Source organism: Pipra filicauda, unplaced genomic scaffold (genome assembly GCF_003945595.2).
Source record: "Pipra filicauda isolate LSUMZ 115617 unplaced genomic scaffold, ASM394559v2 scaffold252_size1811890_pilon, whole genome shotgun sequence".
Classification (NCBI taxonomy): Eukaryota; Metazoa; Chordata; class Aves; order Passeriformes; family Pipridae; genus Pipra; species Pipra filicauda.
The window spans coordinates 129,849-154,366 of NW_024104368.1; the positions used below are offsets into that span (position 1 = coordinate 129,849).

Here is a 24,518-nt window from a genome sequence, read left to right on the forward strand (position 1 = left end):
CATACTTTTATCTTTACCTGGTTGAGAACCGCAAGACTCACACTGCAGACCTCAGGAGCTGGGGAAGGCAGCAGCTTTGGGACTAGGGTGTGGGCTGGAGGGAATGGGGCTCCCTGGGGCGTTATCAGACCTTCAGTGAGAAGATATTAGAGTGGGCTTGCAGCTCTGTGAACCTCAGAGTCCCTGTTTGGGTCCCTCTTTCTTTCTACTATCTACGAGGAAAAGTCTGCTCAAAACTGGTTCAGAAGGGCATACACAATTGTGGTAGGAACTGGTGTGATTTTGGATGTGTTTAGAGGTACTAAAACTTCAAATAACTGCTTAAATCACAGATTCAAATGGATTTTACTTTAGGGGTAGGATATGTTATGATTTAAGTGGATACAAAGGTAGGAGGGCCTCTTGCAAGCAATGCTCTCAGCTTTTTGTGCTAAACTTCATATACATCACCATCCTGGAACTTTTGCCCAGGAAAGGGCACTGAAATTCGCTTTACTGTTATGTATGTCTGTTCTAGCACTTGCTGGAGCTGCATCTCTCTGCAATCCTTGTACTGTTTTGAAGGAGGAACCCTCAGTGGGAGAGCACGCTGCTGTTTGAAGTGCTGTAGGCTCTGTGCGTGGAAATATCCACTAAAGGAGTGGGGTTGGGCACCCATCCTTGCTAGTAGTGGTCGGGGGCTGAGGAATGGGTGTGTGTATGGCAGCCAGACTGTGAAAAACATTCTGCAGTTCCTAAGAGCCAAAGCTTAGAGCAACCACAGCAGTTGTTCAGTAAGCCAGCCATTGCCTTCTGTATTTTGTAGCCTTGCCTTTGTGTGCCAAAGATCATAAATTCCTGTTTGTGACTGCCATCACAGCTGCAATGAGATCTGCCAGCACAGATACCCCGTGCTGGCTTTCTAACACGTGCATGTTCTCAAGGAGAAGGTTTGTTTACATCAACCTTTTGTTCACAAAGATCCTTATATCTGACCTATGTCCTGAAAATAAAGGCATCATGTGCCTAGTAGCATAGTAACCTCCCTAAATTAAGGGGTGGGTTAATGTACCCTGCTGTGCCCTCTTCTTAATGACACTGCATATTTTCACTGTTAGTTGTTGAGGTATGAAAACACATATATTTGTACACTGAGAAGTTTGTGCTTACTGTAAATGCTTTCCCTGTTTGTTGGCTTTCCTTTTAGCAGCTGCGGTTTAAAACTTACCATTATTCTCTGGCACATGCTAAGAACTTGGGTGCCTATTGCCAGAACAAATCAAACAGGGGGGCTAGTGTTGTTTGCTTAGCTGACTATTTTTGTTTAGGTTTGGGGTTTTTTTGTTTTTGAAGTCTGTCGTGCCAGTACATTCAGTCCCTATCCAAAGTAATAATTTGCCTTACCACTCAGGAGTCTGGCTGCCAGGTTTACATAAGGGATTGCAGCCAGGCAGCTGGCAGGGCTGCCCTCCAACAGCCATGGATTCTTCAAGAAAACGTTTCAGGAAAGGGGTAAAGGTCTGGAATGAGGCTGATGGAGAGGTAGTGAGCGCAGTTGCCTTTCGCATCATTCAGAGTGCAACACCTCTGGCAGGCCCTGCTCTGAGCTCTCAGAGAGGACTTTTTATGTAAGGTGTTGTTGCTGTTTATCCCTTTGTCTCTTTAGGTTGTGTTGAGTTAGTTTTTCCAAGCTGACTCATTTAACTTTGAGAGTACATTTGTCTCCACCCTTCTATGCAATCAATTCCCTTCTTTCTTGCATTGTGGAATGCTGGCAGCAGGAACTGCCTTACATAATGAGTTGTTAAGAAAAGCATTCAGTTTTCTAAAAACATAGACACAAACCCGTGTGATTTATGTGTCTCTCCAAAGCAGGTGACTGTGAATGGCAAATCAGGGTGTGGTCTGAGCTCTTTCTGGGTTCTTCTACCATCTATAGCCAAGGTGTAATGACAGTCACAGAAACATATAATTATGTAGATTTTTCTCATGCAAGTCACCTAGGTGGATTTCAGTGTACTTTTCCAAGCATTTGCCCTCTCTCTTCCACCCTGCACAGGTTAATCCTTTAAATTAGGCTTTGTCCATTACACTGTTGTAACTTTCGTGTATACTTCTATGCATCCTATCTTTGCCTCTCCTTGCAAGATTTACATGGTGACAAATTATGGCTTGTGGGATGGAGAACATTTTGAGTCTGATGCCCTGACCTGTGCCACAGAAGTAGAGGTTCATTTTGGAAGCAACAGGAATCAGATATGAAACAAAGATCTGGTGACTATTAGAGGTCGAAAGCATATATGCACTTTATTGTCATAATGTGCATATGGAAACAGAAGTTCTGCTTTCAGTCCATTAGCCAAGTATATTAGCTTTTTCTGTTTCCTGGGACAGCATCCAGCAGCCTTAGAAATCAGAAAGGGACTAAAGTTAAGTTCCCAGTAATTGAGTAATAGAGCTGAAAAAAAAAACTACTCCCTTTCTGTACCTCAGGCATTGCCCTTTCAGTTAGAAAGATTCTTTATTTTTCCATCTTGTTCATTTCTTCTTTTGTATCTGCTTTTGCTGTGAGGAGAAAGTCCCTACATCTCATGAGGCCGGTGGCTTTCTGATACCAGCTGGGCCAGATAATAGTTTTTGCTGAGAATATCAAGTGCAAATATCTGTACTATTTTGAAGTCATTTTTAAACAAAGGGATCAGTGACTTCTCATTGGAAAACATACAGTGAAGAATTTAAGCCAGCCTTGGAAATCTTTGTGGTTTTAATATCTGTGTTTACAAAAACCAAGACACCCATCACTAACCTGTCTTACTAGCAACTAGGGAAGAGGCAGAGCCTCTGCACTGTAATTTGACTTATTTTTACTGCAGTGAGTAGTTCCCTCTCCCATAACTTCCTTAGCCTGTCTCTCGAAGTGCCTGGTGCATTGTTCAGATGAGGAGGTTCAGCGTAGTGTGCCTTGTTTCCGGTAGCTTTGCAGAGCAAGCAGTTTTCTACCACCTGAAGCTGTGAGGTTCTCCTTCCTCTTCGCTTCCCAGAGGGGACCTGGCCCTGTGTCCTTCAGGAAGATCAGTGGGCAGAGGTCACCAGGTTCTCAGTCAGGCTTGTTTGCTGCTGCAATTTCCCGGTTCAGGCTGAAAGAGCTGTGCATTTGGACATTGTGTTCAGCACGTTGCAGCGTAGGCTGATGGAGTTCAGCTGTGACTTCCCATGACACACATGTATATTTTTAATCAAAGTAGTCAGCTGGCTGTCTAATAAGAAGAGGCTGAGGATGGCATGGCAGGGTTGTTATTCACTGCTCTTGCTTGCATCGGTTTGTCTCTGAGCTCTCATTTTATCTGTTGTGAGGAGTGTGATCCCAACCCAACCAGCAAAGCTGGGTGCACGAAGAAGCCCTAGGACTGACCTGAGAGGGCTGTATTCCTTTCAAATGTAGTCAGGTTTTAATAGATCTGGTCAGAATTGCCTTTTCACCAGGATCTTCCCTTGCTTCCGTGACAGCTGCATCTTCCAGCTCTGGACAGAGACATGTAGTTAACTCTCACTCAGCTCACTCTTCTTTTAGTGTCTCCCAGCTGGAGTCAACCTCAAGTGATCTTTTCCCACCAGCTCTCCCAGGAGCCAGGCTGGCCACTGGGGCACTTGTGCAAAGGGAGGACTCCTTGCAGTCACGTCATTAGCTGAAGAAAAGGAGCTATTTCTAGAGGGTTTTTTCCAGAGGGTAACTCCGCCAGACTGCTGCCCTTGCCAACACAGACGGCAGTTTATCTTTCAGTGGTGTAGAAAGCTGCGTGCAACAAGCATGAATTGTGTGGCCTGTTCTTCCACTTTCCTCAGCCTCTTCTCATATCCTTATTTTTCATAAGACTAAGGGTAAACTACAGGTATTTCACCTGAAGGCGCTTTAGGAAGCAGGGAAGAGGGAGAGTTCAGAGGCATGGAGTTCAAAGGATAGCAGTTTTGTAGAGGATTGGAAGGATGTTTTTGGAAGATGGGAAAGTGTGAAAACAGTGACATTTTTGGTAGGAAATAAAAATAATGCAGGAAGTACCAGAGGCTCATTTTAATTTTTTAAAATTTTTTTACTAGCAAATAAATGCTTTTTCTTTAGTGTTTTCTATGAGAGATGTTTTCATTGGTCTGAAACAGCTGGATTTTTAAAGGGTTTTTGTGCAGACTGATAGAAATAACAGTTTGGAGGACTGGGAGAAATTTCACTGGCCATTAACATTTAGAAATTTCATTAGATTAACAGAGCTTTGGAGAAAGCCTGCTTTGGAAATAACTTGCACCCTACCAAACTCCTGCTTGTTTGCTTGTTCTCCCATGCTCTGGCACTTTAACTAAGTAGTGCAAATGAAAAACCTAGTGACCTAGTCACTCAGCATGCTTTACCCTGTTCCCACAGCAGATTAGCTGTCACAGCCATTCATCACTTGTTGCTTTCCCAGGAAACCCTTTAGGAACCTACTCCCAATCCTCTCCCTTCTCCAGGATGGAGGCCAAGAAATAATTTCTGGGCTATCCCATGGGGCGAGAGTCCTTTGGAATAAGTTAAAGCTGCTGACAGGCGGGTGTGGCACTGCTTGCAAAGGACACTGCTGCTTAATGAAGAGCAGCCACAGCAGCCAATCCAGGTCTCCAGAGAGTTCGGGGTGTCCCTTGCAATGAGAAATGAACTAGTGTGCTTATCTGTTGGCTGAGATCAGGAGTGCTGAGAACCTGAGGCTCTGAGAAGCTTTCAGCTTAGTCTTTATTTTTCTCTTATTCTAGCAAGTTTAAGAAACGATTCTGGAATATGTTTCCTCCTTAAGAGATTTTAATTAGCTTTGTTTAAAAGGTAATTTGGCCTCTTAAGTTACAGGAAGTGCAAAAGCCCAGTATATTCTCCATGGATATGCCAATAAGGCTTGCATTTCTATGCCAATGCAAAAAATAAAAGGGATAAAATTAAGTCATCTGAGAGCAACCTACTTGTCTCTTGGACAAGAGGAGTATCATTTAAGAAAATGAGTAAGAAAATTCTGTAAATTCTATCTGGGCAGTTCACCTAAGGCTTGGTGTTCCTAAACAGAAGCAACTGTAAAGTTGCAAGATCATTAAAAATTCACCATCATCTTTGATGAATTGCATCAGTAGTTAATTATTCTCATCATTTAAAAATGTCTCATTTCTAGGCATAATTTGCCTATCTTTGACTCCCAACCATTGGGTCTTGGTCGGTTTGTGAGTTCTAGGTCAAATATTAATGTTTTCTGCATGCATAGACTATTTTATTTGAAAAACACTAAACACGTGGTTTTAGTTTTTGTGTTTCCTTTGTGGGTTGTCTCTGAGAACTCTTCAGTTTCTTACAAGTTGCTTGAGAATGGGAATTGCTGAACTGATCATAGTCTTCTGTAGCAACCACCCCAGTAGGAAATACAAACATTGTACACCTTTTCCACACAATATCCATGTTGATACCTCCTAAGACGATGATAATTTCTTCAGCCACGCAGTCACTCAGAGCTTATATAGAAGTGCTGGTCTGGCATGATGTTGTATCCCCCAGTAGGACCCATCATCTTGCACATAGTTCCCAGATTTTACTCTTACATGGCTGTACTGAAACTTCTAATGCTGGCTTGCACACAACATACAAAAAGAACCACCAGCATAGTTTTACATTTCCTTTCACTGATAAAATTGCTAAGTGAAACAGGGCTGAGTACCAGCTTTGGAAAGTCACCATTAGTACTTTCACCCCCTTTCTGAGGACTCCCCTTTCACTAAATTATGTTTTTGATATATTAGTTGGTCTTTCTTCCTGTTTGTGCCCTTTTGGAGAGGGCTTATTTAATTGTCTGTCTGCTTTGTTTGGACATGAAGGGCTACAGTTTCCAAATATGGTTTATGTTTACTCATGACTTGCTTATTTCATGTGTGCACACAAATCTTCTAACCCGTGGGAGATTTTCCAGGGTATTTATCATTTGTGATTGCAAATGTTCATATGGACAGATATTCTAAAGAGGAAAATGCATGTATCAATGCATGTATCAATGCATGTATGTGTACATAAATAATGGCACTTTAAATTTTTTATTGGTGGCATTTTGAAAAGAACGTTCTTTAATTTTCAGTCTGTGACATCTTTGCTTTGCACTTCATTTTTCTGCCAGAGGGAAAATATTGCATAACTAAGTAAATATTGTGGGAATAAAATGAGCAGCATCCTAAAAACCCTCAGATTTTGTCAGACCAGGCAAGACCTCTTTCTTTTAAAAATAGTATCTAATTTGTGTATGACTGTGCAGTGAAGCAAAGGATAACTGCTTTTCAGGAGGCAGACGCAACCACATCCTCATAAAATCCATTATCTAGATCACTTATATCCTCTGATGCTGCTCACAGATCCTCTTCTTTTGTTGCTTTATATGCTGAGAAAATTACTTGGTGTGCAGCAAAGTATGAAAGGGAAAGAAAGAGAAGAAAGCACTTCTGTAATGATGATTGACAGGAGACTTCCTTTCCAAACATGCAGTTATTCTTTAAACTTTGATGGAGAAAAGTGATTATTCGTATTTAGTTCCATCCAGTGTATTTTTTTCCCTTTGTTGAATCTCAGTAAGAAATTTGCAAATCTAATAGTTTGAACCCAGGTGTTGCCTTGGTGTAGGTGCTGAAGTGTGGCAGTTTGTGTTGGTATTTCAAGGGGCTTTATCATTTTTATTGTTATTTGCTGTCTGTTTTCCTGAAATATTTGCAATACACTGAGGAGCTTATAGTCAGTGGGGAGGATGCTGTGCATGTCCTGAGGGAGGGTTTTCCTCGCCCTCTGTATTGTGTTTGGTGGTACCATAAAGGGCCTCTGTGGTACATTGTTGCTGCCAACAGGTGAGTTTGGCCTTTCTGAGTAGTAGGTATGCAAGAACTGTATGGAACTTGCAGATAAGATTTTGTTTTCCGTCTATAACATGGGAGAACAAATTGAACCAGTGCAAAGAAATCCAAAACAAAATGTTATATAATCCCAGGTTTTATATGGGATAACCCATCCTGAATAATGCAAGTTAAAAAAGGTGTAAGAGGACAGGGGAAGCATGGGAATTCCTGTCTCTGTCAAGTAGTAAGTTGGCTTAAAGGTAAACATCTGTGTGAAGGAAGTGGAAGTGTTTGGAGATAAGACTGCAGTTCTCTGGCAGCTTTTGTCTGCCTCCTTTGTGCCACAAATAAATCACTTGTGGTCCATACTCCTGAACTGGGGAGGTGAAGAATTAATGAGTTGTGAGCTCGTTTAGCAGGTGAGAGATTCAAAAGGCCCATTGAGACGATGTGAACTGAATTAAGGTGACATGCATCATGGGGAAATTTCCTGCTGTTTGAGTACTACTGCTCTTACTGATGGTTGGGCACTGTGCCCCAAAGTACTTTTTAAAATTTCACTCTCTTTGACATTTTTCCATGTTAAAATCTTTTGTTGCAACATATGCAGCTGTTCTGGAAATAATTAAAACCTAGGGAAACCAGCAGTGCCAGCAACCACCAACTAGCATTTTTTCAGTTTTGATCGCCTTTCTTTCAGTGGGTGCTGAAGTTGCATGCCAGTGGTGCAGGGAAACATGAGCTAGTGTACCTCTTCTTAGTCGCGATGATTTTGGCAATGTTAAAGAGGCAGATGAGGAAGGAGAGGGAGAAGTAGATACCCTGTTGAGGGGACTCCAGAAGAAGACAACAGAAACAGAAGGTGGATCTGAAGGTGTTGATGGCACAGGGAGCCCTGTGACTTTACTGTTTTCCCAAGGCATCTGGTTGATTTTAGCATGATGCCATAAAGTAACCTTCTTCACTAATGCTAATTCATAAATTAATCTTTCTGGTTATTACAACATCCCTTTTTGTTAGTGAATTCTTTGTCAAGGAGCTTAGCACTTCTAAGCTTATTTATATGGGCAAGTCCCATGGAAGTTATGACAAAATAGCTAGTGTATAAATTTAGAGTACAGCAGCTATTTGAGTTATTCCACTTCTGTTTATTCAGCAAGCTGCTGTGGAGAACCCTGAATCCTTCCCCGTGTAGATGGATCCTTAGTTAAATGTGGAAAATTAATTTTTTTAATGGCATCCTGATGGTAATAACACTCAGTTTATAGAAGTGTAATAAACTATGAATAATTGTGTGTGTATAAAAGAAGACTGGCCAGGGAAATGCGATTTGATTTATTGTCAAATTGTAAAACAGTACAAGGTTCTTTTGTTTTACACTGAAGTAGTTTTATGTATCAGAGTAAAATCTTTCTCTCAGGGTTTTAGTTGCTTAAGAGCATGTATGGCACATTTAATTTAACAGGAAGTCATCGAGATATTCATTTAATTGCCACAGATAAGAGGAGCCGAGATCCCTGATGGCAGAGTGCTTTATCAGCATTGCTGACTTTCCTAAAAGGGAGCCCTGTGCTTTGCCTGGCATGGCTGTGTCACAGCAGAACAGGCTTGTGCTGAGGCAATGGGCAGAAGCATTACTAATGCACTTCTTCCAGTCAGCCAGCTGACCGGAGCAAATATTAAACAGCTCAGCGTACTGAAGCAAAGCCATTTCTCCATTGACCTCTGTGTCTCTGCCATGCCACTGCCTTCTGAGGCTGCAACTGCCTGCTGCTCTTGTTTTTGACTGAAAACATCCCTGCCTCCTGCTGAGAAAGGTCAGGGTCTGTTAGACATCCCTGTGAAATGTCTGATACCCTCTGCTAACCTGAGAGTGTCGGCTGCTTCTCCAGAAAGCTGATGTGGCTCATGTTTAATTTACATGACCTACATCTGCATGAAAGTCTTAAACATACAGGTACTAAGCTCCTGCCACAGCTTTCTCCCAAAACAGTGCCAGACCTCACTGAGGTTTTTAAGGTGATGATGCTTCTAATATTGACTTAAATTTTTGAAGATCGACATCTGCCATTATGCTTTTACCACCTAAAATGTAGAACATATCCATTCTCTTATGCCCCTTTATCAGTTTGGCATCATCCCCTTCCCCATTGCATAAAGTATGCTGTTGTGGTAATATTGTTCAGAGGCAGGGCAGCAGCAAAAGTGTTTCTGTCCAGTGTTTGGGCAAATTAGAGTCAATTTCTTAGGCCTTCTGGTCAGAGGAGGTGCAAAGGTGTACAGTAAAACCTTGGGTATGCTCCTTCAGTAGCCAATAAACATTTCAGGGTAAGACTTTGGGCATTTTGTACTGTTCATCAGTAAAAACAGGTTCGGCTCCTGCAACACTCTTCAGTTCAAATGTTAAGGGAAGAGTTCTCTTATGCTCCTCTTTGCAGTGGGTCTGAATTCGCCGGCCAGCTACAGCACAAACCTTTCAAACCCAGGTAATATTAGTATCTACTGCAACACAAAAGGATCAAGTTCAAAGGCGCGGTTGTGCCAGTCCCGACAGACACGACAATGAAGGTGCGTGTAGGCAGCAGTGGCTCGGTGTCTACTGCAGAGCCAGAGCAGCCCGGCGATGGTGTCCTGGAGCTTCAGGTGGTCTGGGGGCACGGCCAGCGCCCTGCCACCCCGGACAGGAGCCAGAGCTGCTGCGACGGTGGGGAGGCAGGTCGTGGGTGCCTACGTTGCACCCTGGGGGGCGTTTAGGAAGAAGGGCAGTGGGTTATACTAACTAAAAGGGTTACTAAAAGACCTTGTGGGGGTATTTCTGTTCAAAGGTGTCTTGTATCCATCAGCCCGCAGGTTGCTGTATCTCTTGCAGGCCCAGGACCAACTGGACATTATAAACCGCTTTTGGTTAACCTGCTTCTGCCGAGGGCGGCGGGGAGGGCAGGGAGCGGGGCCGGGGCCGGTGTCCCAGCTCCTCGGCGGCAGCGGGGGGGCCCGGGCCGGGGCTCTGGGCGGCGGGGCGGGTCGTCGTCAGCCGCCAACCCGGGCTGGCGGCGCCTTCGCCCCTCCCCGGGGCCGGGCCGCTCCCCGTGGCGAGGCACTGGCGGCGCTGCGGGCGCGGCCAGAGGCGCGGCGGGCGAGCAGCGGCTCCATGGCCAGCATGGCTTGCGAAGTGATGCCCCTGCAGAGGTACGTGTCCGACCGGGGGGCCGGGACTCCGACCCCGCCTGGGAGCGGGGACACCCACCTGGGCGCTGGGATACCTGCCCCGGCACCGGGGCAGGGCAACAAGTCTGGTTATTAGCCTGTCTCCAGGGCTTGGGGGGTCTTTGTATTCCTCGTGCGGGGAGGGGGGCTCGATGTAGCGCCCCGAAATCCACACAGCGCTCCCCTTTGCGGGGAGCCTGCCGCGGGGCGGGAGTTGCTCAGGGGTTTATAGGGATTTGGGGGCCATCCTCTCCCTGCCAGCCGTGGGGGTCTACCGGCTCCCTGTGCCCGGGCAAACCTGTGCCTCCCGCCACCTCCCTATAGCGGGGGCTGTACTGCGGTAAAGGGAGCGTGGCCGGGCTTGTCCCTGCGCACACCCACCCACAGCTGTCAGCTCGCACACAGCATGGGCGAGACGTTTAGTTTTCGGAGGAAAAGGGCTGGTTTGTTTCCAGGGTGCTGACACACACCTCAGTTCAGCACCAGCTGTGAGTGCGTACCTGTGCTGGCATGTGCTCCTGCCACAATATGGCAGGGGCAACTTCAGTCAAGCTTCTGAAAAGGCAGGTCACAGACCCACTGCAGGGAGGAGTGTACACAGCCCTTTTACTGAGTCATTAATTTTTTTTTTTTATTATTTTTACTGCTCTTTCAGTTCTCAAAATTAAGCGGTCCATACCTCCCCTAGCCATATTTGAATGGGATGAATGTCAGTCTTTTGGTAATCTACAAAACAGTAAATAAGAAATTTACCATGCTATTTCAGCACTGTGGTGGAGCTCTTTCAGCCAAACCTGCGGAGTTACTGCTTTTACTTGAACACAATAAAATAGTAACTGAAATTGCTGCCCAAACTGTTACTGTCTTGGTAAAGTGCAGGGTCCTCTGCAGGTAGATTTGTTGCAGTAATGCAGTCATGGGGGTCCATGTTGATGACTGCAGAGAAACAGAAATGTGGTTTGAATGTCTTCAAGTAGTCATGGTACATAGTTTCTATTTGAAGGACCAGTCTCACATAATATTTTTAACCTTTTTGTGTTCCCGAGGATCTTACTGTCCTAGCAGCGGTCGGAACAAGTGGTTATTATTGTGCTCTTGACTCTTCACCCCAGGGGAAGATAAGTTTCACAGGCTGGCTCTAATTAGACTCTTTGTTTTTGTTGTTGCAAGCGCTAAGTCTTCATCAGTTAGAGACGTATTCTGCACTTTAAAAGTGAAGAATTTTTTCCAACTCCATTAAACCTTGAATATGGTACAGAATTGTTTGAGTTTTGCAGTTAAAAATTATTCACAAAATTCTGGTTCCTTTTCCATCTCCCTGATCTATTTTTAGGTTGTGTATATGGTACTTTAAACACCTAATTTTCTTTGGACCTAGGGGCAGATAAGCACAGAATGCCAGATCCCTTTACAGTGGTGTTCTCCAGGGTGCACCTTTATTTTCCCCTATTCTTCTCCCTATAGTGTTGTTTCCTCCCTTCTTAGTACAGAGTTTTGCTGCAGAAGAGGGTCTTGCTGGCTTTGAGCATTTTTTACAAGCTTCAGGAAAAGTGATGTCTATAAGTGGTTAGTAACCAGCATGGGTAACACTATGCTTGTAGTTCCCGTGAGGTGGACAGGCTAATGTTGCTGTTCCAGCTGAGGCATGGACAAATTGCAGTGCAAGGCTCCTGTTGCTGGGTTTAAGTCAGACTAGTGCCACCCTTCAGGTGCTGCGTCTTAGGGCACTTCCCAAGCTAAAAGACTCCATCTTTCCCTCTCAAGACAGGGTATGGGCTGCCAGCAATAATCACACTTGGTTCCCTTCCTGCATAAGTGAACTCCCACCTGCCCCTCTCCTGCAGCTGTCTTTGGACCACAGGCTGGCCATGCGGTGCCTGCTGTGGGAACCTCCTGTGTGGAAGCACTACAGATGTGTAGCTGATGTGTAAAACTTGGGAGAGGGAGAAGGGCTCTGTCTAAGAAGCTGTGATATGTAAATAGCATTTGTCAGTAGAGTGACAAAGTATCATATCTACCAAGGTATCCGTAAGCTGTGAGTCTGTCTTCCTGAAAATCATATAATGTGCTTGCATAGAGCCATATGTACTATATGGTATAATTTTATTCTATATACAGATATTTGTGGAATGACACATGATGGGTTAGGGTGGCCTGCTGTGAGGGATGGAGATGTCAGGGTTATGTTTCATTGCATAGGAAGAGGTGGCAGGCCAAATGTGTTGAACCTCCACTGCAATAGGTACTATATTGCCCGAGCACCATAGAAGGCACCAGTAAATATCACATGGGTTGCATTACTGATTTTCCAACAACTTATCCACCAGTAATTGTCTCTTCCATTGCTAATAGGCTAACATCTCTTCTGAATAGCATTAGCTTACTTTAATGTCTTAGATTCCTAGTTAGACCATTACTAATGCTGTTAGTACGTGTTAATTCATCTATTCTAGCTCAGTCTATTGCAGATTTAACAACAGCTGTGCCTGTGGTTGCCTTTGCCAATCGTATCTTCTGGTTGCTGTAGGAGATAAGGAAGGCAGGTACACACTTGGACTTTGTTTGGGATCAGTGGCCTCTGTTGTTTTGCACTTTGCTGAAACAAGTCAAGGTAGTAGAAGAGTGAAGCCATCACAAGTATTTTTAGAAAGTGCATCTGATAGCAGTAGGGAATGTGACTGATGGGTTTCTAATCTCTACACAGCAGTTGTCTGTATGGGCTGTCTCGCAGTCATCATCAAGATTGTTTGATTTACCTTATTGGTTGGTTTGCTTCACAAATACCCAGTGTTTTAGCCCAAGAACACCATTTGTATTCCAACACACTTTATTCTTTTTTCTTTTGAATGGCTGCTGTGTTGTCTTTAACACGTTAGTGAGCATCTGTGTGTAAAGTTGTACTGTAAATATGTCTGATCCTTTGGACTTTGTTATCACTTTCTATCCAAGATACTGGGAGGGCTTGACAAGCCCTAATGAAGTACATTCTGGAATATGTATGTGAGGTACGCTCTCTGAGAACTTGTATCTAACTTCTTTGTTTGCTTTGAGTTTGGGTGTTTTTTCTTCTGGTGGAAGAATGAAGAGAAATTCAGACCTGTGGTTCTCATCTTCCACGAGTCATAGCTTATTACAAAATGCTATTGAATTTTATGTGAATTTTTTTGCCTTCCAAGCTCAGATTTGGCCCACAGCTGGGTGCCTTATCTTGTCACAGCTGTGACATGGTGAGTGTAGGAGCCTATGGAAAACCGTTCCTGAGTACAACTGAGGGTGAGGGGCTCTGACTAAAAGAGGAAAGTGAGATGGAATTTTTCTGTGGTGTTTGCTTCTGGGGTGTCCACCTGATTAAGCAAAAAAGTATGAATATTTACCTAAAAGCTGGGCTCTGAGATACCTTTATTTGAAGTGTGCAAGCTTTTAACAAACAATCCTGAAACTGAAATCACTGGTTACCTAGTAACAGTTCTTCACCATTATAATGCAACAGGTATGTGTGTGTTATGCAACTTTACACTGTTAAATTCTGAGATGAGGTGAGACTTTGGCTGGTACAGTCATTCCGCCTCTTTCTGACCCGTTTTTTAGTTTTAACCCAGTTAGGGCTATTGCCAAACCACAAGTAGGAGGAAAGACACGGCCCTGTCTTTCATAATAAGACCCAAGTAGTTTAAGAAGTAAAACAACAAAAGCAAGCTGTTTAACATTGATGTCATTTCATAAAAGATAAACATATTTGCAATCTAGGGGGATAGTAGGTAGAAAATCATTATACAAAATTATGCTGTCAAGGGTTCCGGGATATTCAGATATGTTAATATAAAATGGAAAATCAACCTCTTGCTCACAGGGGCATTTAATTAGCAAAAAGTTCTGCTTATTGCACCTTGGTATGGGGTAGCCTGTACTCCCTGATCCCTGATGTTGCTTTGAAGTGAGAGGAGGTGTGCAAAAAGTCTTCAGTGTAGTTTTTTTTTCCTGTTCAGGTAAGGTGCCTCAATCTTGGTGCCCCCTCACGCACAGCTGGCTCAGTTATGCCTGTGGATAATGCACTATATTCTCATTATGTTTGGCTGTGCTCTATGATAGTGTTGCCTAGAATTAAAAACCTCCTACTCTAGGCTTGGGTCCTTGTGCCTTAATCGTGACTGTGGCAAATAGAACAAGAAGTAATAAGTGCTCCTCAGACGTGACAAAGTGATTGTTCATATTTACCTCAGCTTGTCTCTGTGGAGTAGTAATACAGGCATTTTGAGTGCCAGAGAAAACAAGAAGCAGAAGCTTCTGTTTTGGAAGGCAAATGGGGAACTCTTCCTCAAAAAGTCTCTTCAACTCTGCAGTTATGTTGCTGCCCACTGGGATCTCACATGCTTAAGATGTAATTTAGTTGAGAGACTTTAGGAAAAACACTGCTGAAGAAACATCTTTGGGGAAGATGGTGAGATCCTGTGGAGATTAATATTTAAACCAATACCAATCCACTCCCACCCAATTCATTGGAGATGTTTTGCGGAGTATGTGAGTTCAGAATAAAGAAGCTGGGTTGTCAGCCTCATATTTTGACATGCCGCTCGTTGGCTGAGTAGCTTATTTAAGTTTCAGTAGTATGCATGGTTAGGTATAAGCATAACTATTGTGAAGACTGGAGATAAATATCTGGAACAACATGTTATGGTTTTGATTTATAAAAGTTACTCTTCAGGGAAAATAAAAATGTTTTCATGGAAATAACTCACAGAGAAATAGCTGTTAAGCATTTGTTTCTTAAATAGTGCATATAGGGCATTCTTCTCTCCCCCTTCTTTAGCTGTATAGAGCAAGGGTGGTATTGCTCAATAATTGATGGTAGGTGCTGACTTGAATGTTGACCATTATATCACCACACTGTTATGTTAGATGAAATTTACAGTTAGTCTTGCATCGAGGGTGGCATTATTCTTCCTTCTTTTGCATAATGTACCTCAATATTTATTTGAGGGAAGTTTGTTTTGAAGGATTTATTTGACGGAAAAAGCTTATGTTGCCTGGTATTTCTCCTTGGCAAAAACATTGCCTTTTACCCACTGCTGCGAAGCACAAGCTATGAGTAAATTGCTCTATTGAGAAAATAAGTATGCAATAAATTTTCATGAGCTGTTTCAATCTTGCATTTTTTGCAAGATTGAAATAACTTTTATGAGGAATTGACTTAAGGGGGTGAAGAAGTGCTGAAAAACTTGTGAATAACACGAAACATTCAGCAAAAAGCACTATTGTGGCCTGAAAATCAGCGTTTCCTTGAAGCTGTTTTTAGTGTTCTTAGCGTTGAATGTCGGAACAAGTAAATAAACCGTAATGTTAATATCCTCTGTAAATGCAAAAATTGCGTGTCTGTTAATCCAAGAAGGCACGGTGGTTCTGAATGATGAGAAGAAAACAAGAGGAGACTCAAGCTTGAACCTTCCTTCTCCTGCCTTCAAAAGCTGCGTAACTTTTGATATCATTAGTAATTTGACACCAACTTTTCAATGCCTTTTGGTTTGATTGCATTAAAATTAAAAGCAGCTATTGCCTTGCCTGAAAGAAGTATTCTCACTAAACAAGCAATTAATTTCTTTTGAAGTCCAGAATATCCGTGGTGGAATTGAAAGTGAGCCATTTCCTTATCTAACTTTTGAGGTCAGAACAAATAAAGTCTATGGCAAGGCACTAGGAAAACATGACCTTGGCTGAGCAGCAAGACCCTGACAGTCTCTAGGCCTTTCATTTCTGGTGTAGAATGTTGACACTTCAGTCAAAGTACATTTTCATGATTGTAAAGAGAACTCACAAACCCCCAAACCAACAACACAGTGTATTAATTTAATTTCATCCACTAAATGTCCCATTTATCTTTTGAAAAGAGATGTGGAATAGGAAAGCAGCAGTGGATTTGCAATGGAGGCTCCAGTGCCAGGAAGCCAAGATAGAAGAACTGCTGATAGTTAAGTGCAAATAAAACAAGGAGGAAGGACCCTGAGCCACCCTCTGACTTGGGCTGAGAGCTCAGGCCATTGAGGAGAGGGCTCAGACAGGGGTAGCCCATATATGTGTAAATAAATTAGGAACTTTCTGTCTAAGTGGGTGTTCTGCAATAGGCTCAGCAGCTCCCTTGTTCTTCCTGAAGGGCAAGTTGATTTAATGGTTGAACTTGATAATCTTAGAGGTTTTTTTCACGCTCAACAATTCTGTGGTTCTGTGACACCATCAACAAAAAAAAAAAAAAAAAAAAAGGCCATTATTGTATGTTTAAGGATGTGAGGGGTGAACAGTTGACTGTAACATTCCTGTTGCAAAAGAGGGAGGCAAAAAAAGGTAACTGCCCTTCTGTGATGGAAATTTATCGTTTAACAGCTAGACTTCACCCAGGCTTTTCTATTTCCTTTCTCAGAGACAGAAAGGATGAGTTGTGTAAATGCTGTAAAATACATGTGTCTGAAAATCCCAAAATGTGCTAAATTAACTGATGGGCTAAACTGGTGTTCCTTCCAGTCTGACAAACTGTTTTGCTAGCTCAGTGGAGGTCACAAACATAACAGTATTACTTATTTAGCTCTGAAATAAACAGAACAAGTTTATTTGTTTGGTTTTGTTTGTTTGTTTTTAGTTTGGCTGGTATTTGTTTTGGTTTTTAGCAAGAAGGCGTCAGTTAGGTAATCTCCCAAGTATTTCATGGAAGCAATTAATTTCGGTTTATTCCCTTGATTTAGGGGAACTATTTATATACCTGAGTTAAGAGACTGCTGTATTTTGAACTTACCTGCTTGACCAGGTAATCAGGGATAGCTGAATAAATAACTGGGTTTTTTTTAAAGTTATTTCATCCTTTTAGTGCCTTCTCATCATAAAACATGGGTAAAGCTAGACAAACTTTGGGGATAAAAACCAACCAACCAACCAAAAAACCCCAAAACTTAATCTACTGCTAAACCTGTTTGTCTAATGGGTAAATTCTTTGCTGGGCAAGGTAGAAATTTAAACTATATAAGAGCTGCTCATCAGAATGACTTGTCCTGTCCATACTGTGGGAATCTGACTTGGTTTGCCCAGTCAGTGTGCCAGGTATTAAGCTTTTCCTTCTTTCTGGAAGGGTTATACATCCCTTTAACCAAAGAGAAATTATTCAATCCAGGTATAGTACAGTGCAGTTAAATGTTAAACATATCTTAGCGACTTCTAGCATTTTCCTTTGAAAGGATACCTGGTAGACAGGGGTTCCTAGCAATACTAGTAAGCCCTTCAGTTCAAGGGGCTTGTTTTAAAAACAAGTGAGCAGTTGTTTTCTAATCAGCATAGTGTGAGTTATAGTGATGAAGAGTGCTGTGTGGAAGGTTTTAAAGCAATTTCTAGCCCATTTATTGTGTAATATCAACTGGTGATCATTTATGATTACGTCTTGCATATTTTTGCTTGCTTGCCTGTCACTTCTCTGTCTGAAACCATATGGTTAGGTATATACAGGTTTAAAACTTCTTGCACGCAATTTCCATTTCTTTCATTAAACTAAGCTGTGCTTGTGTGTATAAGTGCATCAGTTTATTACCTTTCAGTGGGAATAATCTGTTATTTCACAAAGTGTTATAATCAAAACAGAATCTTTGTGTGCTAAGTGATTGGAGTAGGATTTGGTAGTCTCACATCTAATTTGAGAGATTATGAATTGTGTGGAATAACTGCTTTAAATCTGTTTGCAATTTAGACAGCTCATATCTTCCAGCTTACACTAATGAGTTGGCTAAGGTGCATGAAGTTAGGGAAAGATGTTTGAGATATGTTGTTTTTAATGGTTTAGTGGGGAAATGGGTAATATGCTTTACTCAGATGCAGGAGATCTTCTTAGAAGATTTTTATGGTTTTCTCAGAAATCTGGATTTCATACTAATTAACTTGGAGGTATTCATCCCAGATTCAGCTACTGATCAGTGCTGCATGTGTAAAACTATAAACCATTATTTAGTAAAAGAGGTTATGCACAGCTACAATTATTACCAGCTGTGAAATTCTGAGACGTGATGGTCTGAATGAAGCTGGTACTTGGTAAGAACTGTTTTGTCTGCCATTCCCAGCTAATGTTCTTTCAATATTTGTTTCTCCTCTCTTACTTTGTATGGGTGGATATTGATTTTTGTTTTTGTAAAGATATAAAGCTTTCTTGAACTTACAGAGCAGCAGTTGTACTTGCTGTGGAAGAACAGGAAGGAAATGCAAGAAGTTTCAGAGTCCCTGCTGAATACTGCTTTTCCATCTGATCTGTCAAAGCAAATATTGGGAGCATGAATGTAAAGAAGCTATTTGGACTTTTGCAGTATCATTGTGCTTCAGCGACTTGGAAAGTAATTACAAATCCTGAGATAAGGAAAGGGGTTTATGATAGAAGAGAAGGCATGTTTGATGTGGCTTTGACAACTGCCACTTGTACATAAAGCAGCATTTGGTGTTGGCATTTGAAGTTGCATTGATGAACAGAAATCTTGATGGTGCTGTGAACTTTCCTCTGTGTGAGAAAACATTTTTCATGTTTTCTGTCCAACACTGGGACTTGTTTGCATTGAGAGGCGAGTACAGCTACTAACACAATGAACTGAACATAGCAAAAAACTTCACCAGCAGCTTTGTGAATTTAAAGTAGCTTCTTTACACTTACAAAAATATATATTCTGTAAGTGCTAAATAAAGTGATAACATGCATGCATGCTGGGAGACTGTGCATGCCGTCAGGGGAGGGAGCCTGTACCTGGCAGAGGTTCTTACCTGTGCCTTTTTTGCAGGTCGTCTTCTGGGAAGGGCAATAATAGGCACTTCCATGTTTCCATCCACTTTTTCTAGGCACTCTCAAAGCCATAGCAGTTTCTCACAAAGACTGTTCAGGTGATGTTGACCTCAGTTCACAGGCAGGCACTGTCCCCCTGCACTGCACTGCACTACTCTGCTCTGCGTGCTGGCCAGCTCTGGGAGCGACAGCGGCGTTCAGTGCTCCCACAGCAGTGGCTGACTACAGCTTGCTCAAGCTGCTGACCTCAGTGGCATATCCTGTGTGCTTGGAGGAAGCCAGGTGTCCTGTTCTGGAGAGTTAGGAGTCTTAAATACCCTGCAAAACTGACCATTTCTCAGTTTGGAATGAGTAGGTGAAATTTGTTTCAACCCCTTTGTACAGCAGCATGGTCTTACATTGACTTAAGCCATCAGTCCACCACACCTTTAAGCTTCAGTGTCCCAGCAACTCGTTCTTAGGCTTGTGCCAGCACAGGCAGGCTGAGCTGGATCAGGGCTGTTCAGGCCAGCTGACAACTAAAGCACCATTTTGTCAGGGGACCTCCATGCCAGCCGATGACAGTCCCTGATCTCAAGCCTACAGAAATTTTGGCATAGTCAAATAAGCTTTCCACAAGAGCAGTAAAACTGGGGAATTTGTAGCCTCGTGCATACACCTATGGCCATTTCTGTGGTTACTCAAGATGTCATTTGTGGTTTTTTCTCAAATTTGGCTTTAATAGGCAGATTGTTTAATTCTGGAACAGCAGGCAGCAAAGGGCTCTCTTGGTTTTGCTGGCAAAAAATGCTTTATTGTTGCTATGGGAATAGTTCTTGCACTGCTGCAGAGTCTGAATGACTTCTGGCTGTCTAGCAGGAGATCTGTTACACCACATTTGTGGACACTGAGATGTGAGTTAGGTTGCCAGGATTTAAGGAACGTGACTTAAAGGTTTCTTCCATGTGTAAAACCAGGAGACAAAGTAGATGTGTTACTTCTGTAGCAGGTTTCACTTTTGTTATCTCTGCTTGTTAAGAGTGAGTATCTTGAACTGCACATACAAGACAGAACTGGATACTAACCTTAAAAAATATGTTTTATTTTTAGCTCCCAAGAAGATGAGCGGCCTATGTCACCCTTCTATGTGAGGTATTTACTCAGTTGTTTAAATTTATTTTTCTGTGCGGGCTTGACTCGTTACTGGAATTAAATGTGGGGAGGGGTGCCAGAAATGCTGAAAAAACTGTAATCAAAGTGAAGATTAATGTTACGTTTGTAATTATTGCTCAGTTAGTGAGATAAGTCTTTGAAGATACAAACTATGTTGCGATTTTTTTGTATTTACAGAATAGACCTGGGCTTTAAACTCTTAATTAGAAGATGGACATGGGTTTCCTCTTTTCTTTGATTTGTTATGTAGCTTAGGTGCCTGTCTTGAGTAGTTTATAATCTGCGGGCACAGGAGAGATTTTTGCCACAAGCTTTGAGGAACTCACAGCATGTGCTGCTCAGAAAGAAATCAGGAACCAGATGGTGAGTCAGCAGCCCATACAGCAACTGCTTCTCTGCTGCAGCCCAGAAGAGCAGGAGAGTGCCTGGGTCCCCAGCAAGCCTCCCTGGAGGGAATGGTGCTCACGCTGCATTTGAACAAATTGTGTTTCTTGTTTTGCCAACTGGAGAGCAAAGTCACTGCTTGTAAAAATGGTCTAATTCTGTTGACATCAGTGAAAGTTTGCTCTGCTTGCTTCAGTAGCAGGCTCAATTCCAGTGCTTTCATTTATACTTAGTGGAAGAACAGGAGCCAGGGCAATTATAACAGTGAAGGGCTGCAGAGGAGGAAGGGCCAGATATTATAATTGGGTTCTTTGATCTCTGCAGAGTTTAAACAAATAAAAAGAAATCCCAGTGGTGCTTTATGTGAGAGCAGTGATAATTAGAATTCTTACAGCGATCTCTGAAATTTGTTAATTCTCTTGTATATATTCCTATTTATCTTTGTAGCTTGGGTTTTTTCTTAGAGATTTTTTTAACAAACTATAGAAACACTGCATTTAATGCATACTGTGCAGAAATGTGTGTCAGTGAACTGTTCATGGACTAGCCTGGTTGCATGATCTTGTCTGCCTTCCTGTTGATACACCATCATTCCCTGAAGTGTGTTTGTGAAGATGTTGCCCAGTCTGGGCCTCAAAAGCTCTGAACTGTCTGAGGAGGTTCTGCCTTTTCCATTGTGAGATTATTTTGTAGCTGCATACATACATTCCCCTGTCTCAAGTTTTCCCTAGTTTAAATCTTCATCCTGTCTTTCCATTGAAAATGGTCCTCCTCTTTCTTTTTGGCTAAATGTGACCTTCAGATCATTTTAGGCTTTCATTATGTTTCCATCTATCTTACTGCTTAAAACTGTCCTTCCAAGCCCTTTCCTGGATTATGGAAAAATTATACATGAAGGAGATTGTCTTCAGATGACTTTGTCAAGATTGCCAAGGAGATAGGGAGCCAGGGGTGAACCTGACAAAACTGACATCAAAGCCGGACATTCCTGAAAGCAGGTTTGAACATTTTAAATAGAAATGTGGCCATCAGGCAAAGCTTTGCCAGCCAGTCAAGGGAGGGGATTGTCCCGCTCTGCTCTGCACTGGTGCGACCTCACCTTCAATATTGTGTGCAGATTTGGGCACCACAATATAAGAAAGATATTAAGCTATTGGAGAGTGTCCAAAGGAGGGCAGTGAAGATGGTGAAGGGCCTTGAGGGGAAGCCGTATGAGGAGTGGCTGTTCGTCCTATAGAAGAGAAGACTGAGGGGAGATCTCATTGCAGTCTACAACTTCCTCATGAGGGAAAGAGGAGGGGCAGACACTGATTTCTTGTCTCTGATGACCAGTGCCAGGACAGGAGGGAATGGCCTGAAGTTGTGTCAGGGGAGGTTTAGGTTGGATATTAGAAAAAGGTTCTTCACCCAGAGGGTGATTGGGCACTGGAATAGGCTCTCCAGAGAAGTGGTTACAGCACCAAGCCTGACAGTTCAAGAAGCATTTGGACAATGCTCTCAGGCACATGGTGGGATTCTCGGGAATGGTCTTGTGCAGGGCTAAGAGTTGGACTCGATGATAATTGTGGGTCCCTTCCAACTCAACATATTCTATGATTCTGTGATATTAGGGTGGGGAAGAAAGATTGTGTACATTGCAATGAAGGGGTGGCTTTCCATGGGAATCTGTCTTGCAAATAGGAAGGAAACAGTCAGGAATAAGCATATAGTTGGGAAGTGAAGGAATGGCTTGTAGGAGCAGAGAGGGAGCAGCATACCTTGAGACAAAGGCTTCGTGCCAAGCTTGTGTCTTTTGTAACGTTGCTGGGATACAGTTACTTGTAAATAAAGAGAACAGCTTGTAAGTCTTGCTTCTATTTATCACACATCAGAAATGTGTCCTCCTGCGGTCAGTTGCCAAGTGCAGTTAATTTGGCAGGAGAGCTGGTGCTGGCTGGGCAAATCATGGTGCTTCAACAACTGAGAACTTGAGTGGGTGGCCAATTTTCAGTGCAACTTTGACTGTTCTAATTGCTGCCCCAGAACTGTGCATGACATATGTAGGAATTGTGTTTCCCACCATGGGCAAGGAAGGGGAGACTGTTTCCTTTAGCTGTCTGAGGGTCAAATATATTTCTCTTACTACCAGCCACATTTATAAAATTTGAAATACTGTTCAAGTAATCCTTGAAGTGAATCATGAATGTTTAGGTACAGAGCAGCCACTGCTGTGTTTATGCAGTATTTCCATATAGATAATTATACAAGTTAAATAAGTGGGAACAAGAGCTCTTTAGCTTCCAAACACTGCATGATACTTGGCTTTGCCAGACTGAAGGAACATTGTGTCCCTCTGTCATGGTTTAACCCCAGCCAGCAACCAGACGCTCGCTTACTCCCGCACCAGAGGGACTGGGGACATCATTGGAATGGTAAAAGCTAGAAAACTTGTGGGTTGAGATAAAGACAGTTTAATAGGAAAAAGCCATTCACTCAACCAAAGCAAACCCAGGAATCAATTCACTGCTTCCATGGGCAGGCAGGTGTTCAGCCATCTCCAGGAGAGCAACTGTTACACATGTAACAGTTACTTGGGAAGACAAACGCCATCACTCCAAGCGTCCCTCACTTCTTCCATCTTCCCCCCACTTTAAATGCAAAGCATGATGTTGCAGTGTATGGAATATCCCTTTGGTCAGTTTGGGTGACCTATCCTGGCTGTGTCTCCTCCCAGCCTCTTGTGCACCCCCAACTTCCTTGCCAGCGTGGCGGTACAAAAAGTGGGAAAGGCCTTGGGTCTGCATAAGCCCTGCTCAGCAACAACCAAAACATCTGTATATTATCAACCCCGTGTCCAGCACAAATCCAAAACACAGCCCTGTATCAGCCACCGTGAAGAAAATTAACTCTACTCCAGCCAAAACCAGCACACCCCCATAGACCAGTTTTGGGAGAATCAAACCAGAGACTTGATTATTCAGTGCCGTACCGTGTCAGCTAGAAATGGAGATATTTCCCTGGCTGGTCTTTTTAACAATAAGGTCAATACTGAAGGTCTTAACTTTTAAGTTGGGTTTTTTTCCTTTAGACATTGGGAAAGTCAAGACCAATTATAGAGTTTATCACCACTGCTGCTTTGTAAGGAAATAAGAAATCATTAACGGTACAAGAGTAAGCAGTAAATGAGGCAAAATGTGACATAGGTTTGTAAAGAGTGGTGGCAACCACACAGCAAAATTATTTTTATAAGACTTTACAGAGAGAGGAAGAAAAGTAATATACCTAATCTGTCTGGCATCAGCAAAATGTTTTATATCATGCCATCGATATGGAAAAAAAGGACATTAGTACTAGAACTTAAAGATGGGCAGGGAGGGGGTGAGACATATAGAGCAAGGAGAATGCTGCTGGAGCTCCTTAAATGTCATGGACTTTTTTTCTTTAATAGCCACTGGCACAGTAAAATCAAATCATGTTGATGAACTGAGCTTATAGCAGAAATTTAGGATGGATGAATGGGTTGGGAGTGTCTTCTGGGAGAAAATATGTGGTAGTGAGATATTATATAGGGTGATTTGTATATATATATATATATATAAAGATAAGCATCAAATATAAGATATAGTATAAAAATAATAACATAGGTAATAATGTCATATATCTCAGGACTAATAATGAAAATCTTTGACGTGAAAGGGGAGTTCCTCGCATTTGGAAGTGCCAAGGAAGAAAAGGATGTGGGCATACTTGTTCATGGAGGGATGGAAGGGAGGCATGGGATGAAAATCTTCAAGTTGAAGTAATCACATGACAATGGATATACAAAGGAATTATTTTCAGTATACCTTTGTCCAAGAGACAGGTGAGGCCCTGCACAGCTTCAGTAACTTGTGTTCCAATGGCATTAGGTTTATGAAGATGATTAAAGAAATGGACAGACCCTGTTATAAGATGGAGAAAAGAGCATGGAGGTCTTAGCCACCATAAGAAACCAGAGAATACATATTCATTCTGAGTTTTGGACAGAAGGGAAGGATTGTTTGTGTTAAATAACAATACTGATGCAAGAGGAAATGTGTACAAATAGTCTATGAATAAATTTTAGCAGAAAATTATTAATTTGTAGCTGAAGGCCTCTTTTGTTGGGCATTATAAGGGT

General features: G+C 42.4%; 1 protein-coding gene across 6 annotated transcripts in view; it reads left to right on the top strand.

Annotated features, from left to right (window-relative positions):
- Nucleotides 1–24,518, top strand: part of FAM13A (family with sequence similarity 13 member A) — a 136,458-nt gene that overhangs the window by 68,833 nt on the left and 43,107 nt on the right. For 5 of the 6 annotated variants that reach the window (XM_027731756.2, XM_039382064.1, XM_039382065.1 and 2 more), the window contains exon 7: nucleotides 19,934–19,975. In XM_027731756.2, coding sequence (XP_027587557.1) covers nucleotides 19,934–19,975 — 42 coding nt within the window. Of the gene's footprint in view, nucleotides 1–9,949; nucleotides 10,039–19,933; nucleotides 19,976–24,518 lie in introns of those variants that run through there. The other variant, XM_027731764.2, reaches the window with a different exon arrangement.